This window comes from Somniosus microcephalus, chromosome 12 (assembly GCF_052327205.1).
Source record: "Somniosus microcephalus isolate GS21.2 chromosome 12, FLI_Smic_1.0, whole genome shotgun sequence".
Taxonomy (NCBI): domain Eukaryota; kingdom Metazoa; phylum Chordata; class Chondrichthyes; order Squaliformes; family Somniosidae; genus Somniosus; species Somniosus microcephalus.
The window spans coordinates 30873399-30892551 of NC_140998.1; the positions used below are offsets into that span (position 1 = coordinate 30873399).

Consider the following 19153-nt stretch of genomic DNA (forward strand, 5'->3'; position numbering starts at 1 on the left):
GAAATGCCAGTGGGTATGTGTCATACACCCACAACTGCACCCCTACTTGTATCCCTTTCGCTGAACTACTTACCAAGTATGAGCTGTGGGCAAGGAACTCTGCGTAGGTGCTGCGATAATCTGAAAAGACGGGCACATCGCCACAAATCCTCCTGGAGGCAGCTGGGAGGAGCCGGTCGTGAACTGCAACAACCGAGCAAGCTCTTCTTGGGTGAAACTGGACACCACTGTCCAGAACCACTTCATTACCTGTGGGTGGGGGGGTAAGAGAGAGAGAGAGAGAGAGAGAGACGGGGGCACAGATTTAAGAATTCTGACAATCTTATTCATTACTACTATTTGATGCCACTAATCTGGCTGCAGTTTCTGGTTGGGGAAGGTACCAAACTGTGACATTTGAAATCTTTATTCCTCAATAGTGGCGACAAGACACCAAATCATCATTCCACAAAAGTTAATGGCCTTCAGACCTATCCCCACTGTCCCGTACACAAATGCAAGACCTGTCCTATTTCAGATTAAATTGATTGATATAATAAAGATCTGTAGAGGCCGAGTTACACCACAATGGTAGTGCATATTAAAGTGACGCAATTAAAATCTATTCTGACAAAGGGTACACAGCCAAAGCATTAACCAAACTTCTTGTTTTCCATGGTTGTGGATTTCAAGCATTTTGTGTTTTATATTAAAATCCTTTTTGTTAGCCTGTAATACTCGGAGCCCCGAGCTGCACCAACCATGGCGTTACAGTTCCACATCACCTGTCACTATCTCGGGCTTACCTTCTCTCGGAAGTGCCAGGACCCTCCAACAATGACAGCATGGGTCTTGAAATCAGGTACGTTGATGTTGCCGGTCCCACACATCAACAGCTGGAGGTCAGAATTCAACAATGAGAACAGAAGTTTTATCAACTTGCTTTAAAAAAAAAACCCCAGTTAAGAACAGCAAAGCACAGTCAACACTTATTCATTTTATCTGGCAAAGATACTAGGGGATACGCCGCAACATTGCTACCGCAACATTGCTCACAGTCCCAATATTGGAGAGTGCGATACCCGAGGGGGAGGCTATCGGTCAGGAAGCAATCGGGGAAAGACTGGTGGGAGGGTGTAATTAAAGATTGGCAAGTTCACAGAGGCCGTTTCCATTATAATTGTGGGCACAGGAATTTATAATTGAAAAAGTTGGCAGGAAGTGTGTGGAAATGTAAGGTTTGTAATATATAATACTAATGCAGTATGTACATCAAGAGGACAGCTTCAAAAGCCACTGGTTGGAAGAAATACTTGGTGAAAGAACTGCCAGAATTCAATGACAAAAAGGAAAACTGTGAATGCTGAAAATCTGAGAAAAGCTAGAAAGACACAAAAGAGAACGAAAGGCTAATGTTTCAGGTGTCACACTGTCTGTCTCTTTCAGAGGCCATTAGACACCCATTCCGCATTTCCAGCTTTTAACTGTAGGATCTCAGTATCACATAAGCACAGGTTTTTGACACAGACGAGTGAGAAATGGAGATGCTGCAAGTTGCAAATGCGTGGATAATCGGAGAAACAGTGAGGACGGATCTAATCACACTCCGGGGATTTTTGAAGAGCAGGCAGAAAAAGATTGGGAAAATGAAAGAAATTAAAACAACAGCAAGCGAGAAGACTGATTTTAGCTTTTAACAAAAATATATATATATATACTTTTTTAGAACAGTTCAAGAGAGGTAGAGAGAAGGAGGAACAAAAGAGTGTGCTCTGTTCTCTTGTGAAAGTCAATATTCGAAGACCCTTCACTACGTCAATGTATTGTAGTGCAGTGTCACACCAAGTTGCAGGGTATGGGCCTTCACCCATATTGACGCACATGACAGATAAATTCCTGTCTGACGCTTCCACAGTAGGAGAAAGAGAAAGTCGTCAGTTCAGGGAAGCCATTCGCATATAGTTCTTAAATAAATCCTCGATCAACAGTGCCATAGGTAGAAACTTGACAGCAGGCAGCTGTCCACGCCTCTTCGTCACAGAATGGTAACTTTACTCAGCTTTTAATCTCCTATGCTGCATATCATACCATTGTACTGTTGCAGTACTCCACTCAATCTGTAAACAGACATTGTTGGTACCAGCTAGTATTCAAGGTGCATTAGTGCCATCTAGTGGTACCAAGAGGTTGGTTTAGGAATACCTGAAGTTTGTTTCAGAATCTCCACAGCAAAAAATCAGAAACAATAGCATCAAAAACACAACATTTCACTGGTTGCCCGAATGGCCATGTCCCAATGGTGAGCCATTCAGACCAGTAAGGTTCCACGTTCACCCCCAGTCTGTGCTGATCCTGTCCATCGGCATCAGGAGAAACAAAAAAAATCAGCCAGGCTTCCTGTGATGAAGACGACAAGATCTGGCTTGGTAGCAATGTTCTTTAGCGCCAAACAGCCAACGCTCATAACTAGGTTCGCATAGGGATAGTGGCTTTTGGCAGAGTACTGGAGAATCACCAATACCAGTAGAACCACACCCTACACATCATGATGAATTGCCACTTGGTCGAGGTGCTAGAAGACCACCAGCACCCAAGAAAATATACCCTGGCAATAGTCACCGCCTTCAGCCGAGGAAGGGAGGGGGAAGAGAGAAAAGTGGAGGAGGGAGGTGGGAGAACCACAACACACAAACAAAATGTCTGCCCCATGAATTCTAATTGTTTTAGAGATGATACAAGGGAGTATCATTAGTAACTGATATGTGCGCACCCGGTGGCATTATGGACAAGTCTCAAGAACTTAAAGGCAACTACAATAATCAGTGGTCCACAGTATGGTGCCACACCACCCACAGCAGCAGTCTTCCATCATGACACTCACAGGAAACTATTAAAAAAAAACGACTGTACATACTCCAAATCAGCTAACTGGCAGTTACTCCAAACATGCTCCAAGACTAAAACCTCTGAAGTCAAAGTCTCTTAGAACGAATTTGAAAGTGAGCATCAATGTTCCCTTTAAGCTGCATGGCCGTGCAGCACTCTCACTCCCACACAGCCGGCTCACCAGCTTTTAAATAGGAAAAAACGCGCATGTGCGTTATTTTGAACGGACAAAGTACAAAAAAAAATTAAAGGGAACATTGGTTAGCATTAGAGTCATAGAGTTATACAGCACGGATAGAGGCCCTTCGGCCCATCGTGTCCGCGCCGGCCATCAAGCCCTGTCTAATCTAATCCCATATTCCAGCATTTGGTCCGTAGCCCTGTATGTTATGGCATTTCAAGTACTCATCCAAATGCTTCTTAAATGTTGTGAGGGTTTCTGCCTCCACAACCCTTTCAGGCAGTGAGTTCCAGACTCCAACCACCCTCTGGGTGAAAAAGTTCTCTCTCAAATCCCCTCTAAACCTCCCGCCCTTTACCTTGAATCTATGCCCCCTAGTTATTGACCCCTCTACTAAGGGAAAAAGCTCCTTAGTATCCATCCTATCGATGCCCCTCATAATTTTGTACACCTCAATCATGTCCCCCCTCAGCCTCCTCTGCTCCAAGGAAAACAAACCCAATCTGCCCAGTCTCTCTTCATAGCTGAAGCGCTCCAGCCCTGGTAACATCCTGGTGAATCTCCTCTGCACCTCTCCATTATAAAGTTTTTATTCAAAGTCCTGGTTGGCATCCAGCAACCCATGCTTGAAGCAGGATCATGTGATGCAATGTGTCAGGAAGGGTCGGAGTCAGTTGTGATGTCTTCTATGGACAAACAGTCCACCAACAATCAACGTTCATGTTCGCACATAAAGAATGACCACTCAAAGACATAGAAACATAGAAGATAGGAGCAGGAGTAGGCCATTCGGCCCCTCGAGCCTGTTCCGCCATTTAATGAGATCATAGCTGATCATCCAAATTCAGTACCCTGTCCCTACTTTCTCACCATATCCCTTTAGCTTTAATATGTCTAACTCCTTCTTGAATATATTTAATGAATTGGCCTCAACTGCCTTCTGTGGTAGAGAATTCCACAGGTTCACCACTCTCTGGGTGAAGAAATTCCTCCTCATCTCAGTCCTAAATGGCTTACCCCTTATCCTTAGACTGTGACCCCTGGTTCTAGACGCCCCCGCCATCGGCAACATCTTTCCTGCATCCAATCTGTCTAGTCCTGTTAGAATTTTATAAGTTTCAATGAGATCCCCTCTCATTCTTCTAAACACTAGCGAATATAAGCCTAATCTTTCTTCATACGTCATTCCTGCCATCCCAGGTATCAGTCTGGTGAATCTTCGCTGCACTCTCTCCATGGCAAGAACATCCTTCCTCAGATAAGGTGACCAAAACTGCACACAATACTCAAGGTGTGGTCTCAGCAAAGCCCTGTACAACTGCAGTAAGACATCCTTGCTCCTGTACTTGAATCCTCTCGCTATGAAGGCCAACATACCATTTGCCTTCTTAACCGCCTGCTGCGCCTGCATGCTTACCTTCAGCGACTGGTGCACAAGGACACCCAGGTCTCGTTGCACTTCCCCTTCTCCCAATCTATTGCCGTTCAGATAATAATCTGTCTTTCTGTTTTTGCCACCGAAGTGGATAACCATGCATTTATCCACATTATACAGCATTTGCCATGCATCTGCCCAATCACCCAACCTGTCCAAATCATACTGGAATTTCTCTGCATCCTCCTCACAGCACACACGCCCACCCAGCTTTGTGTCGTCTGCAAACTTGGAGATATTACATCTAGTTCCCTCATCTAGATTATTTCTATATATTGTGAATAGCTGGGGTCCTAGGACCGATCCCTGCGGAACCCCACTAGTCACTGCCTGCCACTCGGGAAAAGACCCGTTTATTCCAACTCTTTGCTTCCTGTCTGCCAACCAGTTCTCTATCCAAGACAGTACCTTACCCCCAATCCCGTGTGCTTTAACGTTGCACGCTAATCTCTTATGCGGGACCTTATCGAAAGCCTTCTGAAAGTCCAAATACACCACATCCACTGGTTCTCCCTTATCTATTCTACCAGTTACATCCTCAAAAAATTCCAGTAGATTAGTCAAGCTGCTGCCTGTGGTATATATCCCAGTATGACTCACTTCAGGAGAAGAATTTCAGCATCAAGCACTCCCAGGTCCAGTATAGGATGGCCACATTCTAGTTGAAGCTTTCTTATTCTAGCCCATCATCTCAAATCCCCAACCTCGGACGAGCATTCCTACTGCACCAACTTGACATTTCCATCTCCCACACCAGCCATCCTTGTTTGCTGACTAATAATGTCAAGCTATGTGCACTTTGTGCTGTGGACTCATGTCCATTGAGAACTGGATTAAGACTTTCCCAAATTAATTTCACATGGGAATCTCAGACTATTCTGGATTTGAACCCGTGTTGCTGAGATGAAAAGACAACATGCTGACCAACTGCACCCAGTTCTTGCAAAATCCTATAAATGTCACAATTTCACACTTGAACAAGTAGCCCCTCTTGCACTATATTCTGCCAGTACACTGCTTCGTGTTGTACTACAGGAGACAAAAGGACCAAGCTTTACATTTTAACATTTGGGCTGGGGTAGGTGTTCAAAAATCATCACACTCATAACATGCATCAGAAAACAATGCTGCAATTATTTATACTAAATTACATAGCATCTTTCTCACATAACTTCTCTTCAATTATTGGGAGTACAGTGCAAGTGCAAATGCATATATCTTAATATTAAGGCAAATTTGTCAAAATATTAGCCCAAAGACAAAGTCACAACACTATTTGAATGAGCCACTTCATGTGCCATTACATACCTCCAACTCATTTTCATCAAATATAGCCAAGAGATTTTCTGGAATCAACTCATTCAAACCTGCATAAAGCAGAAAAAAATGTGAAGATATCATTTAGAAAAGTTTTCTTTAATTCGTATTTCCTTTTTTAAACAGTGACATCACCTCAAAAGCAATTAATTAGTTGGGAAGCACTTCGAGACGTCCTGAAGACAAGGTATTACAAATGCAAGTTTATGTTTGCCCTTTTTGCATTTTTGTTCCGCTTTTCTTTGGCTGGCCGACTGCTTAAAGCTGGTAGACTGAGCATGTGCCTTGCTCCCAAATCACTGTCAATGGCCTTGCAGCTAGGAGGCACCAGGGTACCCAGACATGACTGAAAGACTCTTTAGCCTCCGCTTATCACCTCCCTTCTCAATGTGGCTAGTCCAGGAAGTGAGGGGAGCGATTTGAACTTGCATCCCTCCGCAATCCATGACAGCAGTTACTTTCCTCACCAGCTTTCAGAGTTCCTCTCTTCACCTCTTTGGCACATCTGATTCAGTGTCAGATGGAGTATCCAGCATTCATGAGGCTTTCACAATCGGCACTGCACCGGGGAGAACATATGGCCAGGATGGAGGCAGCACTTCCTATTATACTAGAAACACCTTCCCCTCCTGCCCCAATACACGGATCACAAATATTTACAAAATTCTGTTGTAATGAGTGTCTACACTTTTTTTTGATTTAGTTTTTTTTCCCCCTGTTGTTAAGAAATCTCTTAATTTGTATTGCCTCAAGTACAAATATGGATTTCAAAGTGTTCTGTGGTACCAAGTGCACGGACACAAACTCAGAAAAGGGAAGATGAATACAGTTTAGATTTAACTACTTTACACAGGTGTTAAACATGTGGAAAAGACTATTCTAGAATAAAAGGACTGTCCATATAATGGTCAGCATTAACCAGGACGTTGTTCTCAGAAAAAGGACTGGATACTGGAGGGTGGGTTACCCGAGGCGACTCTCTTGCATCTCTCAGCAGACACATGCAGAGACTGAACTCCAGATCTGTTGCTCGCTGCAGTATTGGAAGGCTCAAAAGAAGGAACTAGACAAAGAACATACTACACAAAATTAACTGTCTTAACAAAACAAAAAGATGGAAACATTAGCTCGTGAACAAAGGGCAACCTCTGTTCTTTATATTAAGCGCTATGATTTCATTTTTGGCAACCCAGACCAATTATACAGGACCCCACCAACAAAAGCAATGCCTCCACTTCATTTCCATCACTGCTGACTAGGTGAGATAGCATACCTTTAAGGAAACACTCCACTTCCTGCCGCACCTGATTGGCCAGTCTGTATTGTGCAAGCATGTTCAGGTAGAATATCTTGTTGTCATTGGTTACTGGTATCTGTGCGCCTCCAGCTATTAGCTCGATAACCTGAAAGGTTACAAAATAAACACCCTCAAAGTGGTGACCCAAGAAAGGGTATATGGAAGCTTTCTCATTCACACTGCCAGTAGAGTTAGCGATTCCGGAATGGTGTGCTGTCTCCAAGGTGCTAAGTTAAGGAGCAGCTACAAAGCACTGGGAGAGGGAGGGGGATTAGCCAGAAGCTAAGATTCATATCAAAACCCTCGATGTAAGGGAATAACAGGATTCACATTCTACAAAAAAAAAGTGTTTCAGGAGTTAAGGGATTGATTAAAATACAGTGTTGCAAATGTAGTAATCTTAGTATTACTATCAGTGTCATCTTCTAACAAATACAGAAACAGACACATTAGAGAGGTAACATGCTGCTCCTCCACTAAGGAAGGAAGCACTATGTCACTCGTTCTAGGTAATGAGGCAGTGCAAGTAGGTGACCTAAAGGCAGGGGAACATCAATATATTTAGGTCCAGTGTAAGGATAGAAAAGGATAAGGATAGTTGGCTTGAAAAAAAAACCAAATTAGAGCAAGACAAAAAAGGGACTTTGTTCAGATTAAATGGAAGCAAAAATTGGCAAATAGAACTGTAGCTCTGCGATGGCAGACATTGAAACAGAAGATGGAAAGCATTGAAATCAGGTGCATTCCAGTTCAGGAAATAAAGGAGCGCATCAAAGGTTGGGATTGATTAGATTATACAGTATATGAAAAATAAAAGTCAGGACAAATACAATGAATAAATATAAGAAAACTATAAAAGAGGAATTATAAGGATAAGAGGGAGTGTAAGAGAAACATGAAAGATTTTTGTAGACACAATGGCCCAGTAATTCCTGTCGGGGGCTTGCCGCGCGTGCAAGCCCCCGATGTGCGCTCACCCTGCGCGCCGACATCTGAAATCTGGCCCGCAGTGGATTTCCTGTCAGTGGCCCGGTTCTGATCCCGGCGCGCTGTGCTAACCTGACCCAGCGGCGTAGTTAGTGCGATGTGCCGGCTGGGATCAGGTGAGCACTGTTCAGCCAATCAGGGGAGGGGAAACTTCATTCATAAGTTTGATAGTAAAGACTGTCAAACTCATGAAAAGTACTGCACCCCAAAACACTACTTAAACTTTAAATAACATTTTAAAAAGCCTCCCAATAATTAAATTAACTATGAATAACTTTAAAAAACTATTTTAAACAATTAATCACATTTTTGAAAAAAATAAATTTTTTAAAAATCGGGGCTAAAACTAAACTTACCTTACTGTAAATTCTTTAAAAATAACAAACCTGTGGGAAAAAAAATTCTAAATTGTACTAAAAGCCCACTTACCTGTAAAACGAAGTACTTACGTCTGGTTTTTCCACGCGTAAAAACCGGAGGCCTTTACACTCGGGCAACTCTGGGAAAAAAAAAGGAATTTCACTGCGCACGCGCTGCCTGTGCAGTCGCACGCGCTGTGCCTCTGAACCCCTTCGTTCAGAGGACTGGAAATGCCGGTTTTCCCCGCATGCGCTGTGCATGCTGAACACGGGCATTTCCTCCGGCCAGACGCGCGAGTACCCCGACCGTACTCACGCGTTGAGAGAGGAATTACTGGGCCATTAGTAACAAAGGATAGGGATAAAGGGAAGTTTCGCAGACTGGAACAATAGGGCGAGTGATGTTCCACAGGTGTCTATGTTAGGCACTGCTTTTATTTAATATATACATAAATGATCTGGACTTTAGGAATTGAAGGAGCAATATCAAAATTTGCTGATGACGCCAAATTGTTGGGGGGAGGGAGGAGTATGGAAAATGTGACACAGACTGCAAGACAAGCAGGTGCAATTCAATGCAGAGAAATGTAAAGCTATACATTTTAGAATTGAGAGAGAAAATATTTATACCTTAAAGGCTAAGGCCTAGAAATTCAGTTGTTTGCGCCAGCCGCTAGTGCTTTAGGAGGAGGAGATGTGGGGCGCTAGGTGGCTAGCGGCCGGGCGCAGCGCGATCTGCGCCTCTCCCCAACTTCAGTAAAGATTTCGCGGCGGCACAAAGCTTTTGCGCGCGCTCAGCTGCGCGCGCAGATCCTGACGTCATTTCATCGTGCAACGCCCTTTGTGCGCCCCGAACCGGAAATTCAGTGGCGCCACCCTTCTTTGCGCCTGGTGCCCCCAGCGACTGGTAGAGGGGAACGGTTCCCAGTCGCTGCGGGCGCTATTTAAAGGGGACTCCTCCTGCAGTATAAGTGGCAGCCATTTTGTGCCAATCCCTCTGTGTGAGAGACGGATATTTGGAGAGAGACAAAGGCAGAGAGCTTTCTGCTTTGACTCAGCGCTTGCACAGGTACTTGTGGCTTCAGGCCAGAGCTTTGCACTTGGATTTCACTTTCAGTGCCATAGCCTTGAGTCGCCACATATAATGGGGGCTGCAATGGGTGGAAACGTTGGCTTTCTGCATTGCATTCAAAAGGATCAGAGACGCCTTGAGAGAGTGCCAGTCATGGCCAGACGGAGATTAGCAAACAGGCGTCGGCACAGGAGGCCTTACCCACCCAGGGTATACCGCCAGCAGTTCTCATATCTGAACATGTCTGAGGAGCAGTGTGTTCGGAGGATGCGATTCAGAAGGGAGGTGGTCACTGAGATCTGCCACCTGCTTCGCAGAGATCTGCAGCCACAGCTGAGGAGCAGGACGTCTCTGTCAGTGGCAGTGAAGGTGACAGTGGCTCTCAACTTCGATGCCACTGGCTCCTTCCAATCCGCTACTGGGGACATTGCCAACATCTCCCAGTTCGCGGTACATTGCTGCATCCGCCAGGTGAACAATGCCCTTTTCAGAAGGAGACGTCAGTACATCTCCTTCCCCATGACCCTGGACAAGCAGCAAGAGCGTGCAATCGGCTTTGGAAGAATAGCGGGCTTCCCCATGGTTGAGGGCGTAGAACTGATGAACCAGCAATGGTCAGGCCTTGCTTCAGGGCTGCAGTGTGCAGGGCATGGCAGCCAAACAAGTCGACCCTTCCCCTTTAAGAGCTGACCGGCGCCAGCGTGTCTGCCTTCATTGAGCAACTCGCCGCACCTGCGCTGCGCCCGTCCTCGGTGTTAGCGCCCCGGATCGCCGGCTTAGCACCTAATGATAGTCGTGCATCGCCTGCTTTAGCGCAGCAGCAACCTCTTGGGGCGATGCCACTGAATATCGGCGAAGGTGGCGCGAAGTTGCGCCGGGCGCAAACTTTAGCGGCCGCCCGGCTGTAGCGCCCCAAACGTGGCTATACTGAATTTCTAGGCCAGAGGCTTTAAGTGGAGGAAAGAAGTACATTGCATGACATCAGAAGTTGACAGCACAAGGAAAAAACAAGAAATCCTTGGTTTTGTATCTAGAGGCATAGAATATAAAAGCAGTGTGGTAATATTGAACTTGTACCCGACTGCTGTTGGGAGTATTATGTGCAGTTTTTGGCAGCCCGTTATAAGAATCATAGAATGATACAGCGCAGGAGATGGCCATTCGGCCCATCGCGCCTGTGTCGGCTCGTTGGTAGCGCTATCCAACATTTGCCACTCCCCCGTTCTTTCCCCATAGCCCTGCAAATTTTTTCCAATTACCTTTTGAAAGTTACTATTGAATCTGCTTCCACCACCCTTTCAGGCAGTGTAAAAACAATGTTTCCTCATGACGGCTCTGGTTCGTTTACCAATCACCTTAAATCTGTCCCCTCTGGTTATAAAAGGATATAAAACCTGGAAAAGGTGCAGCGTAGATTCACTAGGATGTCACCAGGAATGGTGGGTTGGTTATGAAGAGGGACTTGAGAAGTTATGGCTTATTTTTACTGAAACTGAGATGGTTGAGGGGTGACCTGATAGAGATCTTCAAGATCATGAAGGATTACAATAGAGTAAATAATGCTAGATGGTTTCCATTGAGCAGCAAGAGGGCACAACATTAGACCTCATTACACACACTGACTATCAAATGAATTTATTGAACAACTCTACCTTCTCCAAATGTCCCGTCTTGTTATATTTTTCCTCAGCAAAAACAAGGTCCATTTCACTCACGTCATTCTTCAAGACGTAACATACTTTACTCTTGTAGAATTCTGGATCATCCGTTGCAAAATACTGCAAGCAGAGGTGGTAAGACAGAGATGATTTGTAAGCTGCAATCACATAGGCCAGCATTTTGGTGCTTGGCAAAACTGTAAAGACACGGAACAGTGGAAAATGATATTTTTTCCGCATTTGGGTCACTGACACGATCACAAAAAAAGGACATATTTAAGATTTCCTTTCCGTTAGTGTCAGCGTGAGCACGGGCCTACATTTATAAACTGTGTCAAGATCTAATCCGAAGCTAATAGGAAATTTAGATCAAATGCAGAGTGCAAAGCAATAAATGAAGGCATGTAGCAAGAAGCTTGCTCACAACCCATCAAACTGGTTTCCAACAGACCACCCATTACATATTCATTTCTAGATAACTTATTTAAGTAGAAATACAAGGCTACAGTCAAGTACCATTAATGAAAAGCATTTACTCATCAAGTTCCTCTCCTATTCTAGCAGCTTTCATCTGAAGTTTCACTTTCTGAATAATCTGCAGCTCCATCCCTGGAGGCAAACCATTTACTTCAGCAGAATCTGAAAACAATGTAGGCCAAGGGGAGGAGGATGGAGAGAAAGAGAATCCATCTAAAGCACAGGGCCAGAATCAAAAAGCTGGCCTTTCAAACACCAATCAGGCCTGAGTTTTGTTGGATTGCTGGGGGACGGGGGGGGGGGGGCGGTGGAGGAAGAGAAGGAAAAAAAGAAAGGAAACCAAGTGAGACCCTGTACCATTTCACAACGATCACTGCTCGGCCAATCCACATTCTTTGTCAGGTCGACCTGAAATCATGCGGGTCATATATAAATACAACCATATATATTCTAAAACAAAAGCAAAATACTGCAGATGCTGGAAATCGGAAATATAGACAGCAAATGCTGGAAAACACTCAGCAGGTCAGCAGGCATCTGTGGAGAAACAGAGTTAACGTTTCAGGTCAATGATCTTTCATCATTAAAAAACTGTTGATCTCGAACATCTTCCAGTTCTGATGAAAGGTCATATGCATTCTAAAACACTATGAACACTTTAACCAATAAACCCTCATTACCTTGTAGTGCATCCGGAGTCCAATAATTTGTGCCAAGAATGAACGGGTAAAGCGTGCGCAAACCAGCTGTTTGTAAGCCCCACCCAGAGAAGATTCATACAAGCACTTCCCAACTACTTTCCCTGCAAACTCATACAACTTTAGTCGGAGATGAGGTGATCGTTCTGGGTTTGGGTGCACCTGAACAGCCAAAGAAAGCAATAATTTTAATGCCCTTAGTCACTAAGAAAATACATTTTATACAATACAAAGATATTCTCAACAATATAGCGTCTAATCAGTAGCAGCCTACATGTGCAGACTCACATGCACAAAGTTGTCACAAGTTGGTACTTCCAAGAAAAAAGAACACGCTTACACTTAATGAGCGCCTTTCACAACCTCAGGACGTCTCAAAGTGCCTCATAGCCAATGAAGTATTTTTGCAGGGTAGTCACTGTTGTAGGGGAACATGGCAGCCAGTTTGTGCACAGACAGCAATGTGATACATGATGAGGTAAGTTATTTTAGTGATGTTGGTTGAGGGATAAATATTGCCCAGGACAACAGGAGAACTCCCCATGTTTTCTTCAAATCGTGCCATGGGATCTTTTACATCCACCCGAGAGGGCAGACGTTACATCCGGAAGACAAGACCTTCAACAGTGCAGAGCTCCCTCAGTACTGCACTGGAGTGTCAGCCTAGATTACGTGCACAAGTCCTGGAATGCCGCCTTAATTCACAACCTTCTGACTCGGAGGCAGAGCGCTGCTACTGAGCCGCGGCTGACACTTGCATTTCTCCATGCAATGAAGCTCCCACAAACAGCAATGAGATAAATGGCCAGATAATTAACCTCCCCCAGTTCTGAAGCACAAAATTCAGTTTAACATTAATTATTACTAAATTGTCAGCCTCTGAATGAGGGGAGGTTGCTTTAAACTCACTTCACGCAGGGCTCTTACAGCCAGCAAAGAGAGGCTTTCACACCGATATCTAACACAGGCACCAGTGGGGAAAGGACATGATTCTTACTCAATGCATCACCCAGTTCCCCCCACCTTTCCTACTGGTCACATTTAAAATATCAGTTTGTTCAGGGACAAATATTATCATCTTGGGGCTTGATAAACGATAATTTATTACAAGCTGAAATTAAATTTTACGATGGAAAGTTTTAAGTGAAATGCATACTCACCAGCCCCTGGTTATTGTCACTGAACTGCATGAACAGACCATTGCTTGTGTCAAAGAGAGCTTTACAGATCAACTCAAACCATTCCCTGCGTGGTCCACCCCAGTCCAGTGCTGAAACAATACACAAATGCACCATTAGATTCTTCCAGCATTACCTCAGGAGATTAAGGTTACCTCCTTCTGATATGATATTGACAATACTCCATGGTAAACATGGTACCGATATTAGGAGGCTCGTCACAGTGATTGATACATGGGTAGAGTAGTGGAGGTGAAAACTATGAAATCATTTAACATATAATTGCTGCAATGGGGGTACTTTAGGGCCATTCTGGATGGGTGAATTAAGATGAGCCGAATGGCTTTCCTCATTTGCAATTATCTTGTGATCTTGTGTCAAAATGCTTTGGATAATTGATACGTAGATAAATGTGGCAACATAGCGTTAAGTGATGCATGGTGTTAAAGCGTGGCTCTCAGAAAGCAGCGAGAGCAGTGGTTAGAGGAACACTGAATATCACAGAGATATCCGTGATCGAGGATGGAATTTAAACAGGAAGGGTGGAATTTAAGTTGGAGCCTAGGATAGTTGCTGAGGAAAGAGATGTGGCTGTGAACGCAAGTTTTAGCAGATACACAATCAAACAGGAGAAGGGAAGCAAATAGCAATGAAGATGAACAGGAAAACTCAGATCTTTGACACGATGACACCATCCAGGGCCCCAAACACTCCCTCCAGGTAAAACAGCGATTTATTTGTACTTTTTTCAATTTAGTATACTGTATTCGCTGCTCACAATGCGGTCTCTTCTACATTGGGGAGACCAAACGCAGATTGGGTGCGCGCTTTGCGGAACACCTCCATTCAGTCTGCCAGCGTGACCCCGAGCTTCTGGTCGCCTGTCACTTTAATTCTCTGCTCCACTCCCACTCGGACCTCACCGTCCTCAGCCTCCTACACTGTTCCAATGAAGCTCAACGTAAGCTCGAGGAACAGCACCTCATCTTTCAATTAGGCACTTTACAGCCTTCTGGACTCAACATCGAGTTCAACAAATTCAGGCCATAACCTCGGCCCCTATTTTTTCCAGCCAGCAGCTGTTGCTGATGATTCTGCTATTCCCATTTACACTTCATCTAGAGTCATCTTTTGTTTCTGTACTTATCCCATTGCCATCTCCTTTGCCTAGCACCATTATCCCTTTTGTCTTTTAATCTTTCCTGCCTTCCATCCAATCACATACCATCCCCTTTGTTCTTTCCTCTCCTCCCCACTTTCCCGGCCACTGCACTTGCTTAAAACCTGTTACTGTATATCTCTCAACTTTTTCCAGTTCTGACGAAAGGTCATCGACCTGAAACGATAACTGTTTCTTTCTTCACAGATGCTGCCTGACCTGCTGAGTATTTCCAGCATTTTCTGTTTTTATCTTTGACACTATGGATCAACCCAATGGGTCTTCTCTGTACTACCTCCAATGTTTGTGTCATGATGACCAAAATGGACACAGTACTCAAGCTGTGGTCAGACCAGAGCACTGTATAGTTTGGTCACAACTTCCTCAAACATGGACGCTACTGTTGGTGCTATATAGTCAACATTCGATTGGCTTTGCTATTTGCTAATCTGCATTGATTGAACATGGTTTACCACTGCATCTACCAAGACTCTTGGCTCTCTACCACTTCATCCTTAGCTATTTCAACGCCATTCATGCAGTATATGTGTCATACCATTTTTCGTTTCCGCGATCAAATAGAGGTGAAGATAATGTCAAAGCTATAGGGTGGAACTGATCATTGATTAGGCAGCAGAAAAGACAGGAGTACAATTACTGATGGATTTTGACATGACAATGGTGCTATATAAATGCAGTTGTTATTAGAGGAAGAACCTTAAACATTCACTCCCTCCACCACCGGCGTACCGTGACTGCAGTGTGTACCATCTACAAGATGCACGGCAGCAACTCGCCAAGGCTTCTTCGGCAGCACCTCCCAAACCCACGACCTCTTCCACCTAGAAGGACTAGGGCAGCAGGCGCGTGGGAACACCACCACCTCCAAGTTCCCCTCCAAGTCACACACCATCCTGACTTAGAAGTATATCGTCGATCCTTCATCGTCGCTGGGTCAAAATCCTGGAACTCCCTCCCTAACAGCACTGTGGGAGTACCTTCACCAAATGGACTGCAGCGGTTCAAGGCAGCGGCTCACCACCACCTTCTCGAGGGCAATTAGGGATGGGCAATAAGTGCTGGCCTTGCCAGCGACGCCAACATCCCATAAAAACGAATTTTAAAAAATTCAGCAACGGGCAATGTTCCTGTGATTTTCCTTCATTGAATAATGGGCATAAACTAATGTACATGATGGATTTCATCTCCCATATTCTGTTAGGCGGCTGCTCGCACTCATTCCCAACCAACAAACTAGGCAAAATCTATCTGCCTTTCTGCCCTCCGCAAGGATATGCAAAAAATGAGAGAAAAGAGAACTGATAGAGGTTTGATTGCTTTCTCTTTCTCAGGGGAAGAAGCCTTCAACCTGGTGGCTAAGCAGAGACCTGAAACCCACGGTACAAAGAATCATGTGTGTGAACTTCTGATATACCAGTCAGCTTGCTCAGCCACAAAGGAATTTTTATTTAATATATCTGTGCTCAAAAAAAATAGGAAATATTGGAGGATGGAACATATTGCACCTTACAAAACATACTGACGTCATTGGGTCAGGTATTATAGCTTAGAAATATAGGGATCCATTTCTATCACCTGGATGTTAAACTAAAGTTAGAAAAAGGTGGCATGATGCACTGGAGTGTCAGGATGGGTCAAACGAAGGCCAGGTGCTTTACCACAGGGAGTGGATAATAATGAGTCAGCTGGGATACTCTTGTGCAACTCCTAGCCATTAATTATAAGCAGCATTGGTGCAGATCCAGAAGCAGGTCGTCTCAAGGCACTCTCAGCTGGAGATGGTGCATGGAGATCACAGAAAAGGGAAGAGAACAGTAACTAATCAGCATCAATAGAGAAGAACTGACATCTCTTTCCCTTAATAGTTTTCTCATTGTTTCTCAGAGCGACACTGTTAATTTGTGCTATTTGGTGATAAATATGAATATAGGTTCATGCTGTGGGGTTAAATCCTGAGGGACATGACTAACAAAGGCAAAACTTCCCAAGGCATCTAGGTTCTGTGAAATCCCTCACCATCCAAAGGAAACCTCGCAAAATATCTCAGTCATATCAATTTATCATCACAGCCTATATTTGTCAACCATGAATTAGGTTCTACAACATGTAGGGTTTGTCTCATTAAAGCATACACTTTTGGAAAATTTCTACTACTCTTTAGTACTGACCTTCCTCATCCTGAAAAATCACCTCGAAATTCTTGCTCCAATCAGACACCGAGAAGTTTCGCGTGGCTTTCATGGACTAGTGGCGTGCAGAAATTAAAGACAAACTAAGTTATTAATTAGAATTGCTATCAAAATTAAACATTTCTTTATTGATATATACTATGCAAAATATTTGTTTTAAAATCTGAAGTTACATCTTAGAATAGATTCCTAAAGTGACCATGCTCTCTTGTCAAATGAATGTCTTAACTTAAACAGGTCGATGTATCAAACTAACTGTTTTTCTAAGGAGAAAAACATAAGCTTTAACGGACAGTTTCAGGTAAGGAGGAATGGTTTTGGATGCTACAGTTCTAGTAACAATCCATTAATTATCAGAGTATATAGATTGCCAAAACGGCACATTAAACCCACCGACTCAAGGAAACTGTGGCGGCTGACTTTTAGTACAATCTTTGTATGTGGTCGTTTCATGTGCATCTGCCGAAGTTCCCGCTGAAAGAAATTCACTTTGTCTTGGAACGTTTCAGAACCCCCTGGAGAGAGGAGAGAAGAATGAAAATGCTTTTTTATAATATCTGTGCAGGGTATGGAAGAGACACTGTGACAATCTGCGAGATCAGATTTAACCTTATAGTGAGCTGATCAATCACAAAACAAAGCCAAGAATAAATTGGTGTCAACACCCCAAGTGGGATACCACATATCATATACCACAACTCTTTAAATAGACAGGTCGAGCCTCAGTTTAACATTTCATCCAAAGCACATCACTTCTGACAATGCAGCACTCCCTCAGTGGTGCCTGAAGTGCCAGTCTAGATTATGGGCCCGATTTTGTGGATTGTGTGGGAAATGGTTGGATTCCCCGAATGTGGGGTTCTGACACACAAAAAAATGTCAGCCAGCTGCACGCAATTTTCCCTCAAGTGGCCAATTAATTTCCAGCGTGTGGACAGCCTTGCTAATTGTCCATTTCTAGTCAGAAAGCCCCACAGTATGATATCATCATTCGTGGTGCATTCAAGGTCCACAGCAAGCATTGCTTCCTCTGCTGGCTTCCAAACGAACCATACAGGATGGCAGAGGAGCCTACAGCAGCTGTGGCCAGTGCCAGACCCCGAGCTGCCTCAAAATTCGACGAAGCTTCACTGCAGGCATTATTGGATGGGGTTAGGGCCCACAGGGAGGTCCTCTTCCCTAGGTCAGGCAGGAAGAGGCCTCCCACTGAGACCAAGGCTGCATGGATGCAGGTGTCAGCAGATGTCAACTCGAATGTGCATGTAACCTTGGCATCACATCTCTAACTCCTTCCTCTACTCCCCCACAGGACCATCCAGAGCCCCCGTCCCCACTGTGGAGGAGGAAGAGGCTGTGCAGCCAGACTCCTCAGAGGAAGCTCCAGCCTCTGAGGGCGCAGCGTCAGCAGAAGTAAGCGCACCCAGCACCAGCGCAGACACTCACCTCGGGGGGACCTTCGGGACATAGAGTAGCGTTGTCACCTGGTGTTTCACAGCTCACAAGTGAGCCTCAGCAGATTCTGGAGACAGGGACAGCAGTGGCGAGTCCTCGTTGGAGGGCGCAGGACTCTGCCAGCTCAGCTCAGCTGCACTGCATGTCGACCCTCTGCCTCTGGGTCCATCCGCAAGAGAAGAGGTGATGGATCTCCATGCACAGATGCAGGAGTCTCTGGCAGGTTCTGTCTCCAGGGTCGCTGCGAGTGTGGAGCGAATGGAGGAGTCCATCGCGAACAGGAGCAGAGCCTTTGTGGAGTCATTGGCGCATGAACGCATCACCATGGAAAGGTTGGCAACCTCCATGGAGGAGATAACTCGCCAGGGTACGGAAAACATGGCGAGTGCTCATAAGAGAATGACATCTCTTGAGGAGCGTTGGCCATCTATTGAACAGAGAAACCAGACCTTCATGGAAGTCCTTCTGAGTAGGACTGCCAGTGCAGAAACGGGTCCCCATGGCCCCCTAAAGCGCAGCAAGGTGCTCTCAAGCCACTTCCAAGTGCTGGCCCCTTCTCGCTTGTGCAGCTTCAGGTGAGTGAGCAGCAGCCTTGTGCTCCTGGTGCTCATCCTGCTGTTCCTGGTTCTGCTACTGCCGCCTCTGCTGCTGGAGATCCTCTAATGGCAAGAAGGGAAGGAAAAAAAAGGCGTCCCATGCTTCTCGTAGATGCCTCCGCTGAGGAAGCGCTGAGTGAGGGTGGCGAGAGGGGCTTCCCAGGAAATCACATTGGAGAAGTATGTGAGGCTCCAACCTTCCACAGCTGTGC

At 44.9% G+C, this 19153-nt stretch overlaps 1 protein-coding gene across 1 annotated transcript in view; it reads right to left on the reverse strand.

Moving 5' to 3' along the window:
- Positions 1-19153, reverse strand: part of arel1 (apoptosis resistant E3 ubiquitin protein ligase 1) — a 109415-nt gene that overhangs the window by 9763 nt on the left and 80499 nt on the right. The window contains exons 13-21 of the mRNA XM_086002714.1: positions 17287-17408; positions 16873-16948; positions 13507-13616; positions 12329-12508; positions 11166-11291; positions 7072-7201; positions 5790-5848; positions 786-875; positions 74-249 (exon numbers count right to left, since the gene is read on the reverse strand). Coding sequence (XP_085858840.1) covers positions 74-249; positions 786-875; positions 5790-5848; positions 7072-7201; positions 11166-11291; positions 12329-12508; positions 13507-13616; positions 16873-16948; positions 17287-17408 — 1069 coding nt within the window. The remainder of the gene's footprint in view (positions 1-73; positions 250-785; positions 876-5789; positions 5849-7071; positions 7202-11165; positions 11292-12328; positions 12509-13506; positions 13617-16872; positions 16949-17286; positions 17409-19153) is intronic.